The 24441-nt window shown below is 54.4% G+C and overlaps 1 protein-coding gene across 1 annotated transcript in view; it reads left to right on the top strand.

Annotated features, from left to right (window-relative positions):
• NHEJ1 (non-homologous end joining factor 1) overlaps positions 1-24441 on the top strand; it is a 42754-nt gene that overhangs the window by 3726 nt on the left and 14587 nt on the right. Inside the window, exons 4-5 of the mRNA XM_021526246.4 lie at positions 795-933; positions 2325-2383. Coding sequence (XP_021381921.4) covers positions 795-933; positions 2325-2383 — 198 coding nt within the window. The remainder of the gene's footprint in view (positions 1-794; positions 934-2324; positions 2384-24441) is intronic.

Genomic DNA, 24441 nt, shown 5'->3' with positions numbered 1-24441 from the left:
GCCTACCTGGCTTGGCCCATCCTAGCTCTGCTGCAGGCGGTGCACTCCATGTTCTCCAGTGGGTCATGGCCATCACCTCTGGGGTCATACCTGAGGGTGAGCAAAGCACAGAGCCCAGTGTGGGCTTGCCAGAGGAGCGAGAATGCTTCAGGAGCAATGCTGGGTTTGCTGTCCTCTCACCCATGGACTCAGTCTGGCCACAGAATCAAGGGGCACAATAGGCTGGGGCATCTCAAATACCCTTGCAGAGACTGAAGGAGGTGATAGGAGAGAGGCTGCTTTGTGTGCCTTCTGGGCCAGGGTGGCCCAGCTGGGCTCCAAGACAGAGGACATGCCCAGGGCTCTGCATGGGGCAGGTATGGTATAAGCTTAGAGGGTATACTGGGGGGCTGCAATGGAGAACATGCACAAGTCCTGCATGTTGAGATCTCTTTTGCTTCTGATCTTACTTCCCTGTGAGTAACACTCTGTCCTGTTCATCAACCCATAGCTTGACACCTTGGGTCTTTCTGGTTTTTCACCCAGCCATGCCTGTTTCTTGCATAGAAACATGCCAGGAGGTGTGCAGAGCCGTGGGGAGGGTCTGGGTGGCACATGGGGGGCTCTCTGTTTCCTGTTGCACCCCATTTCCCACTGGATGTGTGTGAGATATGGGCTATTTTGTGGAACCCTGCGTGAGCTGGGCTGCAGCTCTTGCTAGGACCTTGCCGGGTGCCCTGCTTTGACCACTCTGTGGGCAGCTGTGTGCCTTCCTAGACCTGGACCTTTCCTAGAGCATCCCTCCTCCATTGTAGGTGTTCCGTCACCTTGTGCGGCCCCTGATTCAGATGAACCTGGCGCTGCAGTGCCAGGTGCAGGAGCTGATTTCCCTGCTGCTCCAGAAGGATGCTGAGATTGAAGATTACAGGGAGAGTGGGGCCACTCTCAGCAGAGGTGAGGAGGGATACCTGGGGCAGAGAGCAAGTTTTCTCCTTAGCACTGGGCTGGTGTGCTTTGCTCCCTCTGGCTATTACCCAGCCTGGCTTGTGTTTCATGTTTAGCTAAGCCAGCAGCACAACAGTAGCCAGAAAGCTGGGGAGAGCTGTGGGAGGAGCAGCCCTTGACCGATAGCTGCAGAAGCTGGGGAGTCGCCAAGGGGTTCTCCACTACTGTGAGAGCACCTGGCTGGTCCCCAGGAGCCAGCGGGGGTGCCAGCAAGGGCTGGCCCTGCAGTGGTGTCAGGCTCCCTTCCCAAGTGCAGGAGCTCATTGAGTGCTTGGAGAGCAACCAGGGGCTCCCGGCTCTCCCTAACGTGGGAAGTGCAGCCGTGCTCATGGGCCCCCCTCCAGTGCCCAGCCCGCTTTGCCATCAGGCTGATGGGCAGACAGTAGCCCCCTTGGGGCCACCCTAAGCTGGTGGTTTGTTCCCCACCTATGGAGATTGGCTGGGCGCTGTTTTTTGGGCCATCCCTTGCTATTGCCATGCTTTGTCCTGCTGCCACAGGTGATACCTGCGCTTCTGCAGGAACATGGTGCCCTGAGCATGCAGAGACTAATGGGGGTCAGCCTGGGCTTGTGTATCATGTCCAGGAAGATATTGTGGTCCAGACCTTGTCCCATGACTGGTGTCTCACCACAGCAGCCTGGATCTGCCCTGTAGGTGCACTAGAGCTGCATTGGTCAGCTGCACTTCCCTCTACCCTGCTGCATGCAATCTCTGCAGGGCTTGGAGCAGCCTGGACAACTTGTCTTGGGTCCAGGGACTGATGCTGGTGAGCAGCTGGCCTGTCTTGTCCATTGCAGCCTAATGCTGAGCAAATCCAGCCAGCTGCTTCTCCAGACCACATCTTAGCAGCAATGTGGAAAAACTAGTGTTTTGGACAAGGTGCAGAGCAGAATACAATATCCTTGTCGTGCAAGAGGAAGACACAGGCTGGCTCACCCCTTCAGATGAGCAGCTGGACAAGCAGTGTCCTGTCCCACAGACTCGGACGGCTTGTTCCAGCTGTAAGATCTGGGAATGGTGTTGAGCATGCCTGCCACCGTTCCCTACTCCTCAATGCAGAAGTGCTGGGACAAGTGTGGATGGACTATTGCCTGGCTGGCTGCTGTGTACATCAGCAAGCTCAACCATGTTTTTCCAATTTCCTTGTAGTCCTTGCACCTTCTGCTAACCAGGTGATGTGTCCCTAGCCTGAGAGGCCTGCTGGTGTTTCCTGCTGATTCTGGGAAGAGCATGCTGGAGCTTTTCCCCTGCATCATCCTCACCCTGTGGTCAGGGAAAGGGGAAGCTGGGGTGGGAGGTCTGGCCAAACCTGCCCAGGCTGATCCCTCTCTCCCTTGCAGACCGCCTGCGGACAGAGCCCTTCCAGGAGGAGACGTTTCAGCAGAACTTTGTGGCTGAGGTAAGGAACAGTGCAAGTCCTTTGCCAGAGGGGTGGCTTCATCAGCAGCTGCAGTGTGAGGTGTGCCAGGCTGGATGGGAGCGCTGATGGGGTTAGCTAGACTTGCCTAAAGAGGAGTCATGCCCTCTAGCTCTCCCATGGCTCTTTGTGTCCTTGCACCTCATCTCTAGGGCTAGTAGAGCTGGGAACATGCCTGATATGGCCAGATGGGAACTACCTGGTCGCTGGGAGCTGCCAGAGGTGCGAGCCAGGCTGGCTGCTTCACAGGAGTGTGCCATCACTGGGGCATATTCACGTGCCTCCCAGAGTTGCTCTGGACCTAAACAGTGCTGCTGATGGCAGGCAGGGATCAGGTGGATGATGAGAAGCCATCTCTTTTTTAGTTCACCTGTTGCTTTTAGAGGTGATTTTGCAGTGACACATTGTGGGGACAAGAGCTTTTCAGCATGTTATCCATGCTCTGCCTATCACTGTCTCCTTGACACATTCAGCTCTAAAATCAGATACGTGTTTTGGAGAAATTGAGACTGGAAGGAGAGAGTCTTTGATCCTTTTGCATTACTGGTAATCATCACAGAAGCACTAAAATGATTCAAACTGATGTTTCAAGGTCAGAAATGCTTGATGCCCACTGATGCAAAAAGACTTGGCACGTTCATGAGTGTTCCTGTGCTCGCTGTGAAGGCACAGGAATGGGGGCAGTGGTACCTGCTGGGGACCAGGTAGTCAGCCAGGGTGCCAGTGGTATCACACACCCTTTGGGAGGATGTTGCTTTATGAGATGAGCTGATGTTCTTTTGCAGCCAACAATAGATGATCTGCAGAGTTTCTAAAAATTAGAGATGATCCCTCTTTTATATGCGAGGCATTGCATCCAGTGCAGGCAACTTCCCCCTGGATTATGAAGGATAGAGATGAATTCTCTGCTGGACTGCAACTTGAAGGTTGCCTAGGGACCAGTGATCATGACCAGATTACATTCACCCTGGGCACAGAAAGGACATTCCTAAGCAGTAATTTATATCCTTCATGCCTTGAAAGAGCTAATTTCCCAAAGCAGGGGGAAAATTATAAGTGAAATCAGCTCAGAGGAAACATTTAGATAGAAAAATGTGAATGAAAATGGTGAGCTCTTTCAGAAGAATTTCAGAAGCCACAAAAAGCCACAATTCCACAATCAAGAAAGAGGGCAGCGCTGGCCCAGAGCCCGTTCTGGTTCAGCAGCAAAGTGAAGGCAGCAATTAGAAATAAAAGAGCAGTTTATAACAAATGGGAGAGCCAGAGTAGATAGCAATCAATATAAATTAGAAATTATGAAGTGTAGAAAATGGGTAACAGAAGCTAAAGACATCAGGGAAAAATCATGGCGATGAACAGAAGGAAAGGCTTTTATTTAGTGTAGCAGGAGAAAACCCCAAGCTCCCAGCAATAGGATAAGCTTATTAGTAGACAGAGGTGGTAAAATGATTTATACTGGGCCAGACATGGCAGAAGCAGTTGGTAAATGTTTCAGTGCTGTCACTGGGAGGGTGCAGGCAGATGTGCCAGGATAGGGGGATGATGAAGTGTCTTTGTAGAAGAGTCATCTGAGCAACATCTGCTAAAGATAAACATCAGGCTTGAAATTCAAAGTCCTCCAAGAGCTGGTAGGGTCTGGGCCATGGGGGAAGGTGCAGAGTGGGCAGGAGGCAGCCCTGCGCAGAGCCTGGCAAAAGCAGCTGGTGTGGAGCACATCTGGCACAGGCTGAAGGATGGGATGGTTGTTGGTGCTGTGTGTCCCAGAACAGTCCAGGAGCAGTCTTGCTGCCCCTCTGCGTCCTCTGGTAGCCAGAGCACTGGCTGCAGGGGAAAGGCTGGTGGAAGGATGCAGTTGTGCATTTGGTCTGCTGGGAGGGTGTGTCCTCTCTGTACTCATCCCATTCTTTATAAAGCTGATGGATGCTGATGCCATCCTGCAGCAATGAGCTGTGAGATGCAAACAGCTGCTGCCTTTGGTTTGAATATGGTATCCCATTGTTCCTCCTGATGCCTCCTAGGTCTTGTGTTAGTGAGAAACATCAAACATGGTTTTTCAGTTCTTCACCACCAAAACTGGCTATTCACCCTAGTCTCTCCTCTCATCTCTTGTGGCAGAAAGGTGGTCTGGGTGACCTCATTGTCTCTGTGCAGTTACTTCAGAGCCTCCAGGCAATATAATACTCTGTCAGCTCCTAAAAGGAGCAGCACAAGGAGCTGGGGTCCCTCAGGACATGCTGTGGGGAGCTGGGAATGCAACAAACAACTCCCATGTCTAGGTTTTCAAAAAGATGCTGGACAATCAGCACAGAGTCACAGGAATGAATTGAGAACTGGGGAGAGAGCCCAGCATTGAGGGACTTGGAAGGGAAGAGCTCTGTTTAGCTTATCAGGGAGAAAATTGAGAGGCGCCTTGATTATTGTGTGTGCGGGTCTTTACAAGGAGAAAAGGCTGGTTAGTGAAGGGCTCTCTTTAATTTGCAGGGAGCAGTGGAGCACAAGCCAGGCACTGGGAGATAGAGCCAGGGAATTTCAAGTTAGAATGGAGGCACTTGGGTTTGCTCCTGCCAGTGATCAGGGCATGCTCCCAAGGGCAGTGGTTGATCCTCCATCTCTTAATGTCTCCAAAAGTCGGCTAGGAGCCTGCCTGGAAGAAAACCAAGTTGCTGGGTTTGGTCTTGGGATGTGCATGGTTGAACATCAGTGGACAGGAGGTCAGGAAGAGAGATCTGTTTGTCCCTCTAGTATCTCCATCTGTGAAATGGGGCTACAGGTTGTGGATGTTTGGTTATGGTAAGCACCTCTTGGCTGGAAAGGGATTGTGATGATGTGGTACAGGGCTGGATGTGGGCAGGTGCTCCACAGCTTTGCTCACTTCCCAGGTATTTGCTGTATCCCACATGGAGAGGAAAGGACCTGTCAGTCCCCCAGGGACTGCAGAGCCTCTCAGCTTAGACATGCCCTTTATCTGGGCTTGTGCACTTGGCTGTCCAGGGCATTTTAACTAACCATGGGGAGTTTTCCAGCAAAGCCCTGGTAATATTTATACGTTTAGGAAATGATGCTTTCACACACACAGTTTTTGGCAAGGGTTCACTGCTGAGCAGCTGCCTGGGCTTGAGCAGAGCTGGAAGGAGAGCAGTGGCTGTGCACAAGCCGAGGCAAAGCTGGTGGCTTTTATTGGCAAGCCCAGGGGTTCACACCATTAGGGGAAGGAGAAGGCAGCTGGAGAGGGCATGATGCTTCAGGGCTTCCCCAGCACTATTCCCAGCAATCTAGGACCTGGCAGGCTGGGGATATGTTGTCCCCTGGTGTCCCTCTGGGTTACAGAAATGACCCCACAGGGCAGGTGGGGTGGCCACCCATGGGTTTTGAGGGCCTGCCCCAGTTTGGCTACAGTCAGCGTTTCAGGACACAGCTTATTCCAGAGTCTGCAGTCCGACTTAGAGAGAAAACAGTGAACAGGTTCCTGCAGCGCCGTGCCCCCTGCTCTGAGGAGGGCAGGGACAGGTACATCGAGGACAAGCTCACGGATACCATCAGTGCAAATATAGCCCCGTGCCCCAGGATGCTCTGCCCTGTGTATTTTTATCTGCTGTGGCTGGCGCGGGGGTGGCTGCTCCACACCTCCGCAAGCGGAGCGCGGGACCTCGGCAAACAGGACGCGGCGGGTTCACGGCTCGACCCCGGGGCCCGGCGAGGAGGAGGAGGATGTACCATCAAAACAAGCAACGCTGGAGAGGAAGATAAACAAACAGGCAGCTTCCAGTGTGGCCCCAGCCGAGGGCGAGAGGGAGCCCCGGGGCCAGGGCTGGCGGTGGTGCCGGCAGCGGTGCTGGCTGACGTCAGGGCGCCCGGGGGTCAGCATCCCTCTTATTGTTTCCCAGCGGGGCTGGGACCAGGGCCAGGCACCCGTCCCCCTCCCGTGTGGGGACACAGGCCAGCAGGGCAGGTGGAGGATGGCCAGGACGCGCTCTGGAGCTGCAGGCCATTGCCACGGGGTCTGGCCAGGTACCTGGCTGCTCACTGACTGCCTCCAGCACTTGGTCTCTCCTTTCTAACAGTAACTAAAAATAAGCCCTGGGTAGCAGAGTGGACATGGTCTGGCCGAAGACGAAGGCGGTGGTGGCCTGCGTATTTTGCAGGGTGGGGACGGCATCCCTCAAACCCACGCCAGCTTAGTGCAGTGGAGAGGAAGCAGCCCTTTGGCTCCTCCAAACGAGGGATGTTTTTAATTAGCACAAGGTAGCTGCGGCTTTGCAGCTGCGATTGGGCCAGAGCGGGGTCGGCGGCATGTGTGCACCACAGGCTGTGTGCACACAGGGTGCACAGCTTGGAGACAACGTGCTGGGGGTGCTCCACTGGACTGGGACCCTTTGGTATGGGGCTGGGGAACGAGCTGGTGGCCACTGCTGCTTGCTGTCAGGACTAAGTTGTGCAAAATTTGCACAGCCCTGAGCAGGTTGGCTCAGGGCAGAGGTGGCAGCATGGGGCTGGCTTGTGGGGCAGCTTGGATGAGCAGAGCAAACTCTTGTGTGCTGCCAAGCATTTGTGCTGTGAGCCCCATGGGTGATGGTTGTTCTGGATTGGGGCCACCCGGGTGGTCCTTGCTTCATTCCTGAGCAAGCTTTGGTCACATCATCCTATCACTGCCCTGGGGTCTGAGTCGCACACTGGAAATGCAGTGGGCCATGGCTGTGCTGAGCAGAGTGGGACACACTCTGCCCTGCACACACGTGTACTCAGGGAGCTGCACACTGCTGCAAGCAGGAATGGAGCAAGGGCTGCTTGTACTCAGTGGGAACACATGTACCAGAGCAGGAGCCTGAGGACAAGACTAGGAGTGTGCATGCTGGTACTGATGGAAGAAGGGCAGAGTGCCACATCTGCTGCCTGAAGAGGACAGGGGACAGGGGCTAGCACTTAGTGTCCACGGTGATGCACCTGGGGAGATGCACTGGTGGTCATCACAGTGTGGGTGCCTGGGCACCAGCCCCCTGAAGTGTTTGCCATAGAGGCCCATGGTGGTTGGTGTTGTGGCGTTATTTATTTATTTGCTGAGGCCCCATCAGGTGTGGGGCACCCAGCCAGGATGCACTTTCGGGGCTGCCACTGGCAGCCACAGGCCGCTTGCACAAGCAGTGAGTCAGTGGAGCTACATGCTGCTAAAACCAGACTTGGCACAGGCACCCCAGAGCAGCAGTCTGCCCGAAACTGCCCAGACCACGGGCAAGCAGCGAGTCCCTGGCTGCTGGACCAGAGCTAGGCTGGCTACGATTGCTCCAGCCCTTGCCTCTGCTAGGGATGTGGATGCTGTCCCAGGAGCCCTTAGGGGATGCTCCTTCTGGGGATGTGGGGGTTTCACAGCCCAACCCGCTCTGACTGTGGCTGTGCCATTGCAGAGAGTGGGTGGCACCTGGACCAAGTACAGGCAGCTGTCTGCTTGGTCCCAGCCCAGCATTACCCAGTGGTTTGTTTAGGGATGGAGGGATGGACAAACACCATCACAGCCACCCTCTCTGGGGTGCTGCACAGCCCTTGTCTGGCACATGTGGTCTGGCACGTATAGACTCCTCTGCAGTCGAGGTGTTCCTCATCCTCTCCATGCCGTGCCATGCTGTGCTCTACCAAGCAAAGCTGTGCTGCACTCTGCTGTGATGTGCCAGGTTGTGCCATGCCGTGCCATGTGCTGCAGGCAGGAAGAGGGGTGTCACAGATCTTCTGGCAGAAGGGGCCAGACCCTGCTCCTGCGGGAGAGGCCCCAGCCTGTGCATGGGCACTGGCTGTGCAGTGCTGCTGAGGAACAGCCCAGCTCGGGGGATGATTGATCTCGTGTCAGCAGGCGGTGGTTTGAGCCAGTGCCAGGCCTCAGCTCAAATGGGACCATTGAAGGGGGAGAGCCCCTTCCCCCTCCTGAAAGCAGAGCAGCAATCCCCCTGCCACCACCCCAGCTCTGCTCCCGCATCTTGGCCATTATCAGCCCTGCAGCTGCAGGCAGTGCCCCGCCCTGGGGAGTGCACAAGGGGCAGCAGGGAGCATGGAGATGTCTGGGGTCCCAGCCCCACCACGCTGGGCGCTGTGGCTGTATTTGCCTTAGAGGAGGGCCAAGGGGGCATGCAGGGATGGTTGGCAGAGGAGATGGTCTGCCCCTCACTACTGTGCCTTGCAGCCACCTGTCCCAACTCAGGATGTGGCAGCAGCTCCTGGAAGCAGAGGACGTTTTCGGGAGGAAAACAGAGCAGACTTTGATGAGGCACTAAAGGCACTGCTCTGTGTTAGCAAGGGATGTGGCAGCACCTCTGTCCTCAGCTGATGGGATTTGTACCAGGGTGTTGCTATCCCCACTGTCTCCAAGGGCAGAGGAACAGTGCTGCCTGTACCCCTGGTGCTGCCCTCTGCAGCTCCCAGCTTCCCTTCTTTGCTTGACATGTCAGGTTTTTTCACCATATCCCTGTGTGTTCTGAGCCCCTCACTAGCTTCCTTCATACCCACAAGCTGCATCCCTTCTCCAGTAGCATCCGCTGGCAGCTTTTATTGGTGTTTCTGAAAGCTGATCCTTCCCTATCCCATGGGACAAAGCCTCTGCAGCCTCTTCCAGTTGTGCCAGCCCATGCAGAGGTGATAGTGAACAGCTGAGACATCTGGGCAGACAGCAGCACCTGGGAATAGGTTGCTCTGCATCCCAGGGGATACAGCCATTGGATTCCTGAGTCTGTTTCTCCCACTCTGCTCGGACCTTTGCACTCTATGTATCTCTGTAAGGAAACAGGGCCATTCATGTATTTCTCTATTTATACCTCTCCCTTTCCGTATTTAGTGTGTGTGCAGGCAGAGGGGGCAGCAAATGCCGGGGCCACTGATGTTCTTGGCTCCAGCACTGGCTGGAATTTTGTCCTGGAATGTATCCTGAACCACTCTGAAAACACGAATAAATCTCTGTGTGTTGTGTGCATGTGTGTACACAAATACATAGACAACGTATAGACATGGAGCCATATAGGGCATTTGTGAGCTTTGCTATTTAAAGGAAGGAGTAGTTAGAGGGTTTTCAGTGAGGCAAACACCTCTGGATCAAAGGGATGCAGGGTGCTCTGCTAGTGACTAGGCATATTAGAAGATAGATGGCACTTGCTTTGTCCTCTCCAGGGACCTGAAGCCACCCTGTTGGTGACATGTCCAAAGCAGCATGCTCTTCAAGCCCCAAGCAGTGCTCTGATCCCATGGTGCCTACCTTTGATTGAGAGCTCTTCTTCCTGGCCTCCAGCTTCCCAGTGAGACCCCCAGAGAACCAGCTCCTGTGCTGCTAATACAGGCTGCGGGGCCTGATGTGGAGCTGGATGATGTTAGGCAAGGATATCGACCCCTCTGTGGCACAGGGTAGCCCAGGGCTTCCAGAGCACCAGGATTGTCCCCTGAACATCAGTAGTAATCACAGCTCTTGAGGAGAGATCGTGTGGGAAAGGAGGAAATAAATGCTAGGTAACAGGTCCCAAGTAGGTGCTGAGCTGGGCATCTCCTTGGGATGCTGCAGCATCTGGTGCTCATGGCTGTCTGGGAATGACAATGAAAAGGGGAAAAAAGAAATTTGATACCAAATCCCAAACAGGATGCTTGGCCATGCCAATTCTTCAGGAGGTGCTGGCAGCTGCCTTGCTGTGGATCCTGGATGAGGCCCTCTTGGGAGCACCACTGGGTCTCCCAGTACCTTTTGGGCAGGAAACAGGCATCCTTTTTTTAGCCCAGCTCAGGGCATGGTCACGGTGACTTCTCGTCTTCTGGATGCTGAAAAACCTGATATCTTGGGCTGAAAATGCCCACGTTTGGTCTCTGGCCAAAGGCGATATGTTTGTGGGTGGGGGAAATTGGAGCAAATTCCTGCTGTGAGTCCTGCACGTGTGCGCGGGTGTGTGGATAGGGGAAATAGAGTTTTCCTTTTGAAAAAAAAAGCCCTGCTTATTTTTATACAGAACTCCAGAAGGGCTGAAGGTGGAAACTTCATCTGTCAGCAGCTTTCACAGGGGAGCGGGTCCCTGCCTGAGTTTGGGGGGAAACCACAGCTGGGTGTTAATGGGACTGTTAATGAATTAATGTTGGCTGCTGGGGGCCAGCGGGGAACCTGGCTCAGTGCAGCCAGAGCACATGGAGCCCTGCCTGCACGTGGGCGCTGGCACAGCTGCAGAAAGCCCCAGCTCTGGGAGCCATGCACCTGGGGAGGTGTGAGTCTCTCCTAGTCATGTCTTTCTCTCTGGTTTGTGGAAACACTTGGAAATGTGGCCGCATTGCCAGGGGGAAGAGGGTCCTACAGCTGGGGTGGGTGTGCTACCCTTCCACTATGGGCATCTGCTGCCTGGGCTGGTGATACCATTTAAGGCTGGGTCTATTTAGCTGCTAAACCAAACCTTTAAAGCAATTTAAAGTGAAGTGAAATACCCCCAGGTTTATTTATGGGTTGGAAGCCTGTGTTGCTCAGTCAGTGCAATGCCTGCAGCAGCACTGGTCTCTACACGGCACTGCCTATCTGCAGCCCCTCTCGGGGTTATTTCTTTCTCCCCAAAATGTGGAGGAACACCCATGTGAATGTGATAAGCACAGCCATGTCCCATGCTGTGGACTTAGCAGTACCTTTGCAGATTTTTCATAGCTGGTTTGCTGGGAGCAGCTCTAAAGGACAACGAGGAGGTCATGCTAAGATGGTAGCATACAGTGAAGCTGAGAAATAGCATTGTATCTGCTTAATAAGAAGTAAGAGGGGAAAATGCAGAGACCATCTGGGAAAGAGAATAAATTCTTCTCTGTAGACTTCTCCTGCTGTGTTCTTCAGGCTCTGTGAATGAGATCTCAGCCTGTGAGATCTGGGCAAGCCTGTGGCATCTCCTGGGATTTCTCCCTCCAGTATCAGACACCTGGTGAACCAATGGGTATGATTTGCCATCCTGAGGGAAGATGACTGTGCAGAGTGAGGGATGATAATACCAAAGAAGGAATGGCAATGCTGAGGAAGGAAAGACTACACTAAGGAAGGGATAGCTATACTGGAGAAGTGAAGACCATACTGAAGTAGAAATGACCACACCCAGCATGGGACTGTGGATGGACTGGTTCCCCAGCAGAAGATGATGTTATGGATGAAGAGAGAAAAAGACGGAGCCTCCTTCTCAGCTGAGAGGAAGGCTGAAATAGCCTGATCCCTTGGGGACTCTGCTTACTTCCCAAGGATCATGTGCTTGATGCAGAGGCCACTTGGTCAGACAGACTCTTACCTCAGTAAGGAAACCTCTCTGGGCATTTGGACCCAGTACTTTTCATGGGACTTTGTGCTGGTTCTTCATAACCAATCTCCAAGTATGTGGCCACCATCATCTATCCAGCACCAAACCAAACCAGTGGGACTCAGGGTCTGGAGAGGGCAGTGGCTGGGCTCTCTGGTAGGACTGCTCCTTGCAAGGGTGGGCTTTACACAACTTGCTCCCCAGCATTGGAGAAGGTCCTTCAGAGGATCCCAAGTTCCAGCTTGGAGGGACTCTGAGGCGCTTCTGTGCCCAACTGCCCAGGCTTGCAGTCCAGCTCTGGCTCCACTGGACCTAGAGCCCTTCCCAGCCCTATCTTAGACAGACGGATATCCCAAAACCCACTGGTCCCAGGGGGTCCCACTCTGGGTCCCTCTGGCTGAATGAGGTGGTGTGCATGTGCCCAGACTGTCCCCTCCTGTGACTGTACAGTACACACAGCTAAATATATGTCCTTGCAGATACAGGAACTCAGAGGGGCTGAGTGATGCTCCTTTTCTATACCTCTTTTCATGGGGAGAGTTAATGAGATTCATGTCATTAAAGGGCTGATGTTTTGTGGGATGGGAACCTTTTAAACGGGATGTGTCCTGGCTTAGTCATGGCAAATATTTACCAAGAAAAAAAAAAAAAGAAAAAAAAAGAAAAAAAAAGAGAAAGAGGAAAAAAAAAAAGGGACATACCATATAAAATTAGAGTTCTGAAAATAGTATTTAGACCAAGTGAGAGAGAGGAACCTAAAACAGAAAATACAGCCCAGTCTGTTCAGGAGTCAGGGGAAGAGAGAGTAGGGAGGTGGGGGAAAGCCAGAGATAAAACGAGAGAAACCTCGGCAGTAAAAACAGCATCTTGGTAAATAGACTATTAAAAAAATTCTGACCCGCTTTATGGCTTTCTTGGCTGCCATTCAGCTGTGCTGCCCTGGCCGGCACGGAGGGAAGGTAGCAGGAGCCGGCGTCTGTGTGGATGCTCAGAGCCCCAGGACGCGGCTTCCCCCTCCCGCCCCGGAGCAGCCGCACAGGGCGTTAAATTTAGCCACATAATGATGGCCCTGAGGAGGCAGCCTTTTGTAGCCACACTATAATTACTGCCTCGCTTGTAAATTTTATTTTTCTTATTATGTTTCCTTCTCCTCCTCTGCTGGGGAAGGGGTGGAGGGGTCTCCCACACCCCTGTCAAACCCACAGCTCTCTGGAGAGAAGGGGGTACCATGGGGTATAGGGGAAGGTGGGCATGACTGCCCAAACTCTGTGCTGTTCTCCTGTCCCAGTACAGGGCTCAGCCCTGCGTTTGGGTATGGGGGAGGTATGGAGCTATCCCCAGTGTGGTAGGGTCCCTAAAGCGTGGGTGTCTTGACCCCCCTGATACTTAGCCTCACTCTCTCAGGCTGCTTTGGAGATCGACTTGTGCAAGCAGGACCAGGGGATCTCTGGTGGGGCTGTGAGCCCGTGTCACAGCCAGGCAGCCAGGATCCCCACCAGGCTGTAGGGGAGGCAAGGAGAAGTCGTCTGGCCCTGCTTGGCAAGTCACCGGCTCCAGCCCTGCTCCTCACAGAGCTGGGAAAGGCGAAAAGGGCGAGGGCTGGCCCCGGCCACCTCCTGCCAGGGCGGGCAGAGGGTACGGCTCCTCTCCGGGCCAGTGCAAGTGGGGGACGGCTTCAGGCCGGGCAAGAACGTGCCAGAAAAGGTCTCGTTCCCCTCTTGTTTTCCCAAAACAAAGGAAACAGCCTTGCATTGCTGGAAGTCGCGTGCTTGGGCTGTGCTAGCTTGTTATCATCCGATAACCTGGCGACCTGGGAGCTGCCCTGCTCCTCACCCGTCGAGCCTGCGCTACGGGATGCGAACAGCTTCCGCATGAGCTGCCCTTTGCAGAGATCCGTTTTCCGCTTCCCGGCCTGGGGGGGACAGTGGTGGGGGCTGCCATGATGGCCCTGGCTGGCCCCGGGCTCACCATGTGCCATATGCCTGGAGGAGATTTGCTCCTGCAGCTGATGCTGGATGGTGAGGGCTGAGGAAATGCAGAGATCAAGTGCCTTGGCATGGCCCAGGTGCTGCCATCCTGTGTGCAGCGTGGAAGGAGATTTGGGACTCTGCTGTATTTTGCTTTGTCCCATGCAAATTCCCTGAGAGCACCGTTGCCAGGCTTTGCTGTGGAGCAGGATGAGTGGTCTGCATGGCTGGGGGTGGCAGGAGTCCCTTGGGGCATACAGTGATGTAGGGAAGGGATCCTTGCAAACTGCCAAGGAAGGCTGTCCAGCACCAGGACTGTCTGCTTTCCCTTCCAAGTTTCCCCCTTCTCCCAGGCTCTTGCCTTGGGAAGGATGCAGTGATGCCGAGCTGCTCTAGAGACTTTGATGGGGCTGGTGGTCACAGTGGTATTCATGTATCACCGTGGGGACGTGTTTGGGAGAGCATCTCCCTGGCAGAGCTGTGTATTGGGCACGTGCAGAGCCACAGCAGTCTCACCCAGCTGTGCCCCAGGGAGCCAGCTCATCCCAAAGCAGCCCCTTTCTCCTGCCCGCTGCTACAACAGCTCTGTTCAGCACAACCATGACCTGAAGCAACCTCCATCCCTTGCTCAAGTACCCGTTTCAGGGCAGGTAGGACAATACTAAATCAACTCCTTTAAAGCCTCCTGACCTGCAGCCCCACAGACGTGCCGGTCTCCATCCCTCCCTCATCTCCTGCGGGCACACTGGGGTCTGGTGCACTGGCCAGCTGCCCGGGCATGGGGCTGCCTCGGCTGCTGGCCAGGAAGCTCCTGGCCTGGCTGGGTCTGTGCCCTGACCCTCCACCCCACTGCGGGGATCCGTGGCTTGCGCCAGGCGCCAGGGATTCAGCACCGAGGTGGTCGCAGGAGTCCCCAGGGACAGCAGCCACCACCTCACTGGTGGCGGCTTGGGAGCCTGGAGAGCGCTATGGAGCAGGAGACAAAGTGCTCTTTCAGCCTAGGCCCTGGAAAGATGTCTGTGTGTGTGCACAGGTTAATGCCTTCAGCGGAGAGGAGAGGAGAGGAGAGGAGAGGAGAGGAGAGGAGAGGAGAGGAGAGGAGAGGAGAGGAGAGGAGAGGAGAGGAGAGGAGAGGAGAGGAGAGGAGAGGAGAGGAGAGGAGAGGAGAGGAGAGGAGAGGACATGGGCTAACTCCATCCCCACTGGGAGTCGGGAACAATCCCTGCATGTGTGCCTCTGCATGTGCTTGCGTGTGCCTCTGTGTGCAGGAGGCATATGCATTTCCGTCTCGGTATATTTACATACGTCATGTGTGTATCTTACTCATCACTGTGTTTTTCTTTCCTTGTTCTTGGGTCTTTCCCCCGCCCCCACCATGGAGCTGTAATTCTTATGGCATTTTATTCTTCACTTTTTTTTTTTGTTCAAATCGGCAGTTTTGGAAGTTGCTGCCTCCTTAGGAAAATAAACTATATTTTTAGTGATTGTCTGCAAGGCTGCTGATGCCGCCTGTCCCTGCTCATCGCTTACTCACTACTTGTTTAAGCTTTTATTTACCCCTTTGCCTCATGCTGGGGTGTGGGGGCAGCCAGTGGTGTGCTGGGGCTGAGCAGCATGGCAGGAGCATGCCAGAGTTGTCAATGAGTGAAAGGCAGCTCCAATCTGGCCTTTATTGAGGTCTGGGTTTGCGTAGCTCTGGAGCAGCCTGCCCTGTAATCAGTCAGCCACCAGAGTTGGCCAGCCTTGTAATAAAGTAGCTCTATATTTATTTGTTCTGTTTATACGCTGCTCTGTAATAAGTTGGGAGTCTTCCCCACTCCCCCCATTTTCTCTGGGAAGTTCCTCTGGGTCTCTGAGGGGATCTGCCATCGTGTGTGGATGCTTGGGGCCCTGCATCCTGCGAGCTGCTTTGGCCACACATGGGCCATGTGCCTCCAGCTCCGTGTGCCCCATACACCCCAATGTCCAACTGTTCCCAACCTCTCCCCAGCATTCCAGCCCCATTCCCCAGTACAGAGAGCACCAGTGGCTCCCCTGGTACCCCATATTTCCCCATGGCCCCTTCTCCTCTATCCCTGTTGCCCCCAGTGCTGCCTCTGTGAGTCCCCTCCCTCCCTCTCTGTTTCAACTTTGGGTCTTTTTATAATAGATTCATTAAAGGGAGCTCAGTTGCCCTTTCCCCAGTGAGGCTGGAACACTGACAGCCTGTTCACCCGTGTGTCTGTAATTAAACTCAATCTCTGGGTGAATACAACAATGTGACTGCACAGAATAATTCCTGGAGATCCTGACGCCGAGGAGGAGTGTGGCCTGTAAGCAGCCCATTCACGCCTGGCTTTCTATAAATACTTTACTATGTGGCATTAAAAAAACTTCAAGCCCTTTCTGCCCCCCTCTATTTTTTTTTTTTATTAGTGCTACATAATATAGTAATTGTGTGACTAGAAGGTCCCCCCTGTGCCTGCCCAGGTTCACAGGCCTGGGTGTGACCTTGCGCTGCACTGGCTGAGCACGGGAGCCATGCCCAGGTTCTGCTGTGCCCAGGGACCTGCAGCCTCACCAAGGGGATGCAGGTGGCCTGCAGAATCCTCCATCCCAGAGCTCTGCCAAGATAAAAGGCTTACGTCCCTAAAACCCGTCCCAGTGGTGTCTCTGCTGGCAGCAGTGCTTGGCTGATACATGTTCTGTGGTCCTGGGATCTGTGGCTGCTGGAGGGAGATACTGATGGATACTGGGGAAGAGGGAGGAAGGACAGGCATGGAGGAGTATCCCTACATTCCCATGGCCATCAGTGTGGCTGCTCCCCAAGTTCCAGCCTGTTAGCTCTCTAACCTGGGATCTTTGGGAAGCCACAGGACAACTCCACAGATCCCATCATGCCCAAGGACAGGCGTTAAGTGTGTGCCTGCTGTCCCCTGTGCTTCCCTGAGGCCATGCCTGCCCTCCCCTCCCCTGAAGCCGGCATGGCTGGAGGGTGCTCAGGCACACGCAGGTCCCTGGGCAATCCATCCTCTGGCTCTGTCACCTTCATCACTGATGTTTTCCAAAGCAGACACACAGCTCAGCCACAGGGAGTGCCAGCCCCACACACTGCCCAGCTCCCCAGGCAGCATCCCTTGGCTGGCTCTGTGACACTGTGACTACAAGTGCCTGTCATGGTGCAGAAGCCACAGTCACAGAGCAGTCAGCTCCCTGCCTGCCTGGCTCTTGCTCTCTGTTTTGAGACCTTGGGGTTGCAAAGAAAGCAAGACTCCCATTCCTCTGGCCAGCTGAAGAGCCAGAGCACAGAGACTGAGGACATACATCCCATCCTCACTCTGCCACCTGGCTGACATGGGGATATCGCTGTTTTTTCATGGCTAGGAGTAATAGTAGGTCTTTGTGCTGTGTTGATGTTCTGGAAAGCCACAATGGACATTAATATTCATAAGCCCACTCCACCTCGTCCATAGTCATGTAGCATCCTTCAACAGTGTGATCCCTGCATGTTTTTCACTTGTGTGGCAGTGTAGTGCCTCAGAACATGGCAACGTGCAGAGCCAGAGCTGAGCAAGGGCCATGGCTGCTGGGGCAAGATGAGCTGTGGAAATTTGAGGACCAGCTCTCCCTGGGTGCTACCCCATTTTGTGACTGCCTAGTTGAGCTTGAAGATAAGCAGACCCACAGGTAGTGTCCTAGAACAGGGACCTCCAGTGTCCCTGCTCTCCCCTTCAGCCTGGCATTTCTCCAGCTGCTGCAGCCATGTCCCTGCCTTGGCACTCCTGCCTTGGTGGGATAGCCTCTGAACTTGTCCCATAAAAGCTTGGGCAGGGTCTGCATCTGGTGGTGCAGAGTAGAGTGCCAGGAGAATTTCAAGTGCCTCCCATCCCTTCCATCTCTCACCCCTCTCTGCTCTGCTGCATGGCCCCCGACCTGCTCCACTTTATTTATTTTGTGGGACAACCCAAACTGCCCCCTCAGCCCCAGCACTAGGGACTTGCATCCCAGAGGAGGAACAGCTCGGCAGCATTTGCATCCTCATCACTGGCACATGCTGCAGACCGGGTGCCGAGGAGGGCGCGGTGGGCGGCAGGGACGGGCAGATGGCGCCCTGGTCCGGTCACCGCCTGCCTGGTGGGCGGCAGGGCTGCGGGTCCGGCGCTGCACCCCGGCATCCCGGGCACTGCATCCTGCATCCCGCCTCTCTCTGCCCCAGGCACTGCATCCTGCAACCACAGCGCTGCAGCTCTGCAGCCCTGGCACTGCATTGCCCTGGCTGCAGCCTCTGTCACAGGGATGCTTCAAGGCAGCAGGGCTGGCACCCACATTGTACTGTCACCCTGGTCAGTGGTGCAGCAGGAGCCGAGCAGGCTGTCATGCAGCCAAGGAGCTTTCCCCTTGCCCCATGTGGGTTAGGAGCAAGGATGTGCCTGCAGCTGGTTTTGCCCTGGTCTCCCTGCTGCAGAGGTCCCTCCATGCTTACTTTTCTTAGGTTAAATGAATCAGGGCAGATGAGTGGGGTTAGGCTCCAAATTCCAGGGTTCTTGGCCTGTTTTTTCCTTTAGGAAGGCTACAAGAAGTGACACATTTTGGTGGGAGCAGCAGAGAGCTGGGGTCCCAGCTGCCCAGCCCCTGCTGGGGCAAGGCAAGAAGTACTAGAGCCAACTGAGTGCTGCCCAGCACAGTGTGGGGAACAAACAGCATCAGTGGCCACAGCACACTTCCTCTCATTATTTATTGCTTACTCCTAAGAAAGGGTCTCTGTTTGACTGTTTATGATTTTGCTGCAAAATCTGTTGATTGAAAGATCAGAAATGTTACTTATACCTCAGCTCTTGAAGTGATGGTACTGCTCCATTGACCATGCTCAACCAGTGTTAAACCAGTGCTGGCTGTTTCATTCCAGCTGGGATCAGCAGTTATTCTCTCAGACATCAATACCACTGTGGACTGTTGTCATCCAAAGAAGTGACCTTTGTCCATTTCCCCTCTCCAGCCTTTCACTTGTCACTTTGATAGCTCATCTTCAAGCTGCCTCCAAGTTCAGGGGTACTGCCCATGTCTCCCCACAGCCAGGTCTCCTGCCTCTGCCCATAGTGAGGGCTTGGGCTCCTGGGAAGCTCTGGCAAGGCTTCCCAAGACCTGCACCGTGGTCTGTCCCATGCAGCTTCCCAGAGATGTCCCTTCGTTCTGGAGGCTTCCCATGGGCACAGGTCTCAGCAAAGCTGCACAGTGTGAGCCAGGGTGCCCTTCCCCTGGCTCCTTTCTGTGCCAGCCTGTCTGTGCAGCTCCCAGTGCTGCTGCCTCCCTTGCCTTTTACTTCTGTGTTTTTACAGCTCAGAGGGAGCCGTCCTGCCCCACTTCCCCTCATGCTCCTAATTTCATAGTTCTCTCCATATATCCATATATATCCATATGGCATTTGATACAGGTTTTATGGGCATTTCCATACATTTTACAGACACAGCCATTACAGAGCCAGGTTTCACCTGAGAAACCTCAGGGGAGCAGAGCACTGAATCGCCTTAGTCTTGGCCCCAGAACAAGGCTCTCTTCTCTCCCTTGCTGGGGCTGCCGCTATCAGCGCTGCAGAGGGCTGGGGGATGGCTTGGGGCTGGTCATGCCAGCCTTGAGAGCCAGGATGCTGCCTGCAGCCTCATCCATCCTGCTTCTTGGAGCCTCATGCTGCAAACCCCAGGGCTGCCACTTCTGCCCTTTGCTCCCTTTCCAGAGGGATGCCACTGGCAAGGGACTGCTTTGAATTCAGGACCGCAGTCTATATGGCTGGGTTGCCAGTATCCAGCCTGTTTGCCTGCCTGTTGGGCTGTACATCCAGCTGGCTGTAGGGACTGGAAGCCCCTGGCTGAGGTGCAGAGTGATGCTATCCCAGCTGTCAGGGCAGGGACACTGGCACACAAGGCTCTGAAGTGCAGCTGCTGCAGTGCGTGCAGAACATCTGACCTCTGATACAGTGGCTTCTGGCTGGTGGAGGGGCAGAAAACAGATCCAGGTGCATGCAGCTCTCTGCACATATTTTGGTCTGCTGCAGAGGCTGCCAGCACTGCTGTAATGCCCAGCACTGCACAGGGGCTGATTGTGTTCCCAGCACAAAGGAACAAGCCTCAGATCTTGCTTAAAAAGAAGTTGGGTGACATGTATCTTTATCTTCACTGGCCAAAACCTAGAGCAGCCTGACGTGCGAATCTAAGGCATCACCATGACATTGTCTTTAGGTGCTGGGCTGTTGAGCACCGTCTGCAGGGGAAGGTGGACTGGGACAAGTGCATGCAGGGTTGCATGCACTTCACATCTCTTAGCACCCCCACGACCTATTGCTACTTGACAGGGGCAAACATAGCAGCATCTGGCCTCACTTCAGGTCCCCAGTTCTCCTGGCCTCGCACTGGACTGATGGGATGAGGAATTTTCCACCCTGTGTGTGAATTCCCATTTGCAGGGCAAATGCCCATTCCCACCCAGCACTGCCTCAAGGACTGCTCCTTGATGCTCAGCCATCCTAAACACGGCTGTGGCATCATCCAATCCAGCCCTGCATGTGAGCAGTGCCCTGGATCAGCTATTAATAGCAGCTCCCCTCTCCCCTTTTGAGGGCTGGTGGGAGTCCAGGGTACATCCCACTCTCTTTTCTTGAACAGATCCTGAAAGCAGTAACCATTTGTGGCTTCCCTGGCCAGCATGTCTTTCCTTGGCCTCCAGCATGTTCTATTTTCTGTGCTGTTTACTGTTCTTCTGTGGGCTGTCAGGTTTCCACGCTGGGGAAAGGCTTGTAAATGGGGGGGGTGGGCAGCGAGTCTGACGGAGTGGCTACGGGAAGGCAGGGATGGAGGAGCACAGACATGGCCTTTATCACAGCCTAGGGGATGTGTGGCTCATAAATCCAACCCAGGCAGATAGGGGATAAATCATCCCAGCTGGGACACTGGTGGTTACCCATGGTTAGAAATTAACTTTGTGTTGGATGGGTCCCAGGCTGTGGGATGGGAAGGGAAGGCTGCTCTGGGCAGTGTGCCTCCTGCCTGGACAGCCCTGGAGCCAGGCTGCAGGCAGGCAAGGAGATGCCCACTGCCCTGGCCCAGGCAGGCAGAGCTAGTGGGCACAATTAAAGCCAGAGTGATGAAGCAAACAAGCTGGCATGGATACTGTGGATGAACCTGTGCTCTGGGTGATGATGCTGTGGCATTCACTCTGACCTGTCTGGACTTTAGCACTTCGATGAGTGTCTGTAGCCACTGCACTCATCATCATGGGGCTGCAGCACACTGGGCACTAGGACTGGTCTACATGGGAGGGGACAGGGATCCCGGGTGGGAGGGAAGGCAGCAGGGTGTGCTTGCAGGGCAGGAGAAGGTATGTGCTCACAGCAGGACTGTCAATTTCCCCCCTCGTTTTGGCAGAAATGGAAGCCTTATCTGCTATCACAGGGACTTCCAGGCTGGGACAGTCTCTGGCCTGGCTCTGTGCCTCTGAGGGTGGGAGGAGGCAGTGAAGCCCACAGACCCTGTTTCACTTTCCCTCTCTAGCTGCAGTATCCTATCTACAGTATCTGCAGTATCCCTCTATCTATCCTTCTAGTTCCCCTTTCTCCCGTCCCTAGTGTTCCCTTCCCAGCTCCATGAACATCCCCAAACTCTACTATGTGTAGGGCCAGGGCTTCCATGACAGCTTTTCAGGTATGCAACTACAGCACCCCCTTCTTCTGCTCAGGTCAAGTGCCCACAGCAGGGACCATGTCACTCTTGGGAGTCTCAGAGCACCCACTGAGGAGGAAGAGGGGAAGGGGCAGGGGTGATGAGGACACCCCTCCTGCAGTGGGTCTCCAGGCATCTGGCTCCGCTCACTCCTGGCCAGCTCTCTAATAGCTCCCCAGCTTTCCTTTCTAATGAGGCTCTAATTGGAAGCCGGTTGTGCTTCCCTTCCCTTCCTCTCAGAGCTCTCCAGTCCCAGTGCTGCAGGGTGATTAAGCTGAGGTTTTGGGTTTTTTTAATATGGCAGAATTATTTTGGAAGGGCCAGGATCGTTACATGACGGGCTTCTTGAAAAACCCCAGGCTTCGCCTTTCAGACGAGGCCTTTTCAAGTGGTTTTGCACAGTACACGTCTCTGGGCAGCGACCGTCTCGAACAGTTACTGTTAATTATAGATGCCTCTTTCCCGCTCGCCCATTACTCAAAGGATTTTTGTGTGTTTTAACAGTGTTTTACATCAGCCTGAATAAGACTCTATTCAGTATTTCCAAGAGCTGGAACTTGGGCATCCCCTGCTGTATGTGTTGTGCTCTCCTCCCTGCATCCCTGGGGCCAGGGACCAGGCAGCCAGCATGGGTACAAGCCTTCCTCCCACTGCCCAGCCAGTGCATGCCCTGCAGGAGTTGTGCCTGCTGCATGCACACTCTCTAGGCACCCTTCTCTTGGCTATGTATGGCCTTGGGTCTGCATGCTCAGCTCCTTGGGCCATCTCCTGAATCCACACTCCATCCTCTTTACATCCTGAGCTCCACTGCCTGCTGGTGCACGCTCGGCCACACCATGTGCCCACATCAGTGTCGTTCTCTTTGCCCAAGGGTTCAGAGTCAGCAATGGCCTCAGGCACAATGGTTCCATCCTGGTCTCCTTGGGATGTGCAGGGTTGTCTTTTCCTTGCTGAGTTCCAGGCCAGTGTGTTCCCCTTGCATTAACACAGTAGCCTAGGCTGTTCCCCATGTCCTTCTTCATTGCCCAGCTATTCAACAGCAGCTTATTGCCCTATTGTCCTTGACAATGCTCTTACCTACCATGCCATCTCATTTGTACCCTCTGCCTGCAAAAGCCACCATTTATTCCAGCTTGCCTCCTGTGTTTTACCTTAGGTGTAAAGGTAAGGCTGTGAGAAGAGCTTGCATCTTCTCCTGTGACAGCCAAGCTTGTTTAGCCATCCTTCTTACGGAAACATCTCATCCTAAGTATTTTCCTATTCCCACTGCAATCCCCAGATGCTCAGCTGGGCATACTGGTTCCTTCAGAGAGCTCTGGTGGGTTTGAGAGGGATGATGTGCCTTCTCTCCAGCTGCAGGTTACTGGTGTTTCTGCTCCTGAAGCATTTCCAGATGAAGAACTGAGCTCTGGTTCCCCATCTCTCCCTTGAGAGATGGGAATCCCCCCAGGCTGTGTTGAGCACTCCACAGAGGGGGCACAGACTTTTGGGCAGAGCCACCTGCCCAAATGCTGGGCAGCTAGGCTTGGCAGTGGGTGCCCCTGCCACGCAGTGAAACTTTGGTCAGTGCAGAAATCTAGAAGGGTTGGAAGATAAGGAGCAGCACCTGGACTGTTCTGCTGACCAGTTTCACAAGGCCAGAGGTGACGAGCTTCCCCTGTGTCCTCTGTGAGCTGCTGGCTGCTCCCCCAAGAAACCATAAGTTGGAGGGAAAAAGTGGAACTTCATGCCACCATCCATCCTCCTAAAGGCATGAGTGGGGACTGGGGACAGTGGAGGGGCACAGTGTCATTGCTCGGGGAGAACCCCATTTAGGGAAGGGGGGATGCACCTTGTTTGGGCACCTCTGCAGCCCTTACCTCCTCCACCTCAGCATACAGGGCACTGTGGTCAGGCCCATTTATAAAGCTGGTAAATATATTGGCAGAGTTTGTGTCCCCTCCAAAGGTCAATATTTGTGCAGAGTTTAATTTTAACTTAACAAGCAGTTGTTTGCAGAGGCTGCCCTGTTTGTGTGTGTATGTGTGGTGTGTGTGTGTGTGTGTGTGTGTGCGTGCTTCCCCACTGATCGATGCCCGTGGCTCGGGGTGTGAGTGGCTCGGGTGTGTGCACTGACTCACTGGGGTGCAGAGGGGGTCGGTGACATTCCCGCTCCCGGAGATGCTCCGGATGCAGGGGCAGCACTATGTGGTCCAGAAGATAAGGTCCAGGGTCTGTGGCTGAGTCTATAAAGGCAACCCACAAACCTCTCCAGGAGGTGACAGTGGGCAACATGTGCCCTGTGAGGCTCCAAACAGCAGCCAGCAGGGACAGTGGCTTTCCCAGCCTGTTCTGACTGGTACCCTGGGCTTGCTACAGGCAGCCCTGCAACCGCAGTCCCCAGCCTTGCCCCTGCTGAACCCGCGTGGCTTTTGTGGCTCTCATCCATGTTCTGGCAACATGGGTCTCCCAGCTGAGCACATCGTTCAGGCTAGTTCCAAGGCTCTTCCAGTGTCACTGCCCATGGGGTTTCATACCCACTGTCCACTCTCCCACCCCACCAGATAAGGCAAACCTGCATCCCACATGCACCTGCAACACTTCCCTGAGGCTGGTGGCTCCTCTTTGGGAGGTCCAGACCTGAAGTGCTTTGCGCTGGCAGGGAAGAGGGGAGAAGTTATGGCCTGGTCTGTGCCCAGACCCCCAAGGCTTCTGTTTCTGCTATACCCAAAGCTCCTCTAGCTGAAACCCCAGGCTGTGCTTTACCCAGAGGCAGGTACCCTGTCTGGGCTTGGGGACAGGCTGTGCCACTCATTCACTCCATAGCATCTCATCCCTTGTCATAGACACTGGCATCTCTCAGGTACCTGCGGTGCATCCTGGCAGTCTGGGGCAGGTCAACAAGTTGGATCCAATACTTCCCCCCAGCTCATCTTGCTCACAGTACAGAATGTGTTGTCTGTGGGAAAATGGGAGAATAACAGTGGGAACAGCTCTGGATGGCAGGAGTTTTTCCAGCAGCCTAGAGGCAGGAAGGAGGGGGGTGCAGCTGGGGGAGAGAGAGAGGACAGAGCCCACCATCCCCCCAGAGCGGCTGCCGAGGCTCCGTGTTTTGCAGCCTGCCTTGTGGGCGCTGAGGT

The sequence above is a fragment of the Lonchura striata genome, chromosome 7, assembly GCF_050655825.1.
Source record: "Lonchura striata isolate lonStrDom1 chromosome 7, ASM5065582v1, whole genome shotgun sequence".
Classification (NCBI taxonomy): Eukaryota; Metazoa; Chordata; class Aves; order Passeriformes; family Estrildidae; genus Lonchura; species Lonchura striata.
The sequence above is the reverse complement of the archived record's forward strand: the minus strand, read 5'-3'. Positions and strand labels throughout refer to the sequence as shown.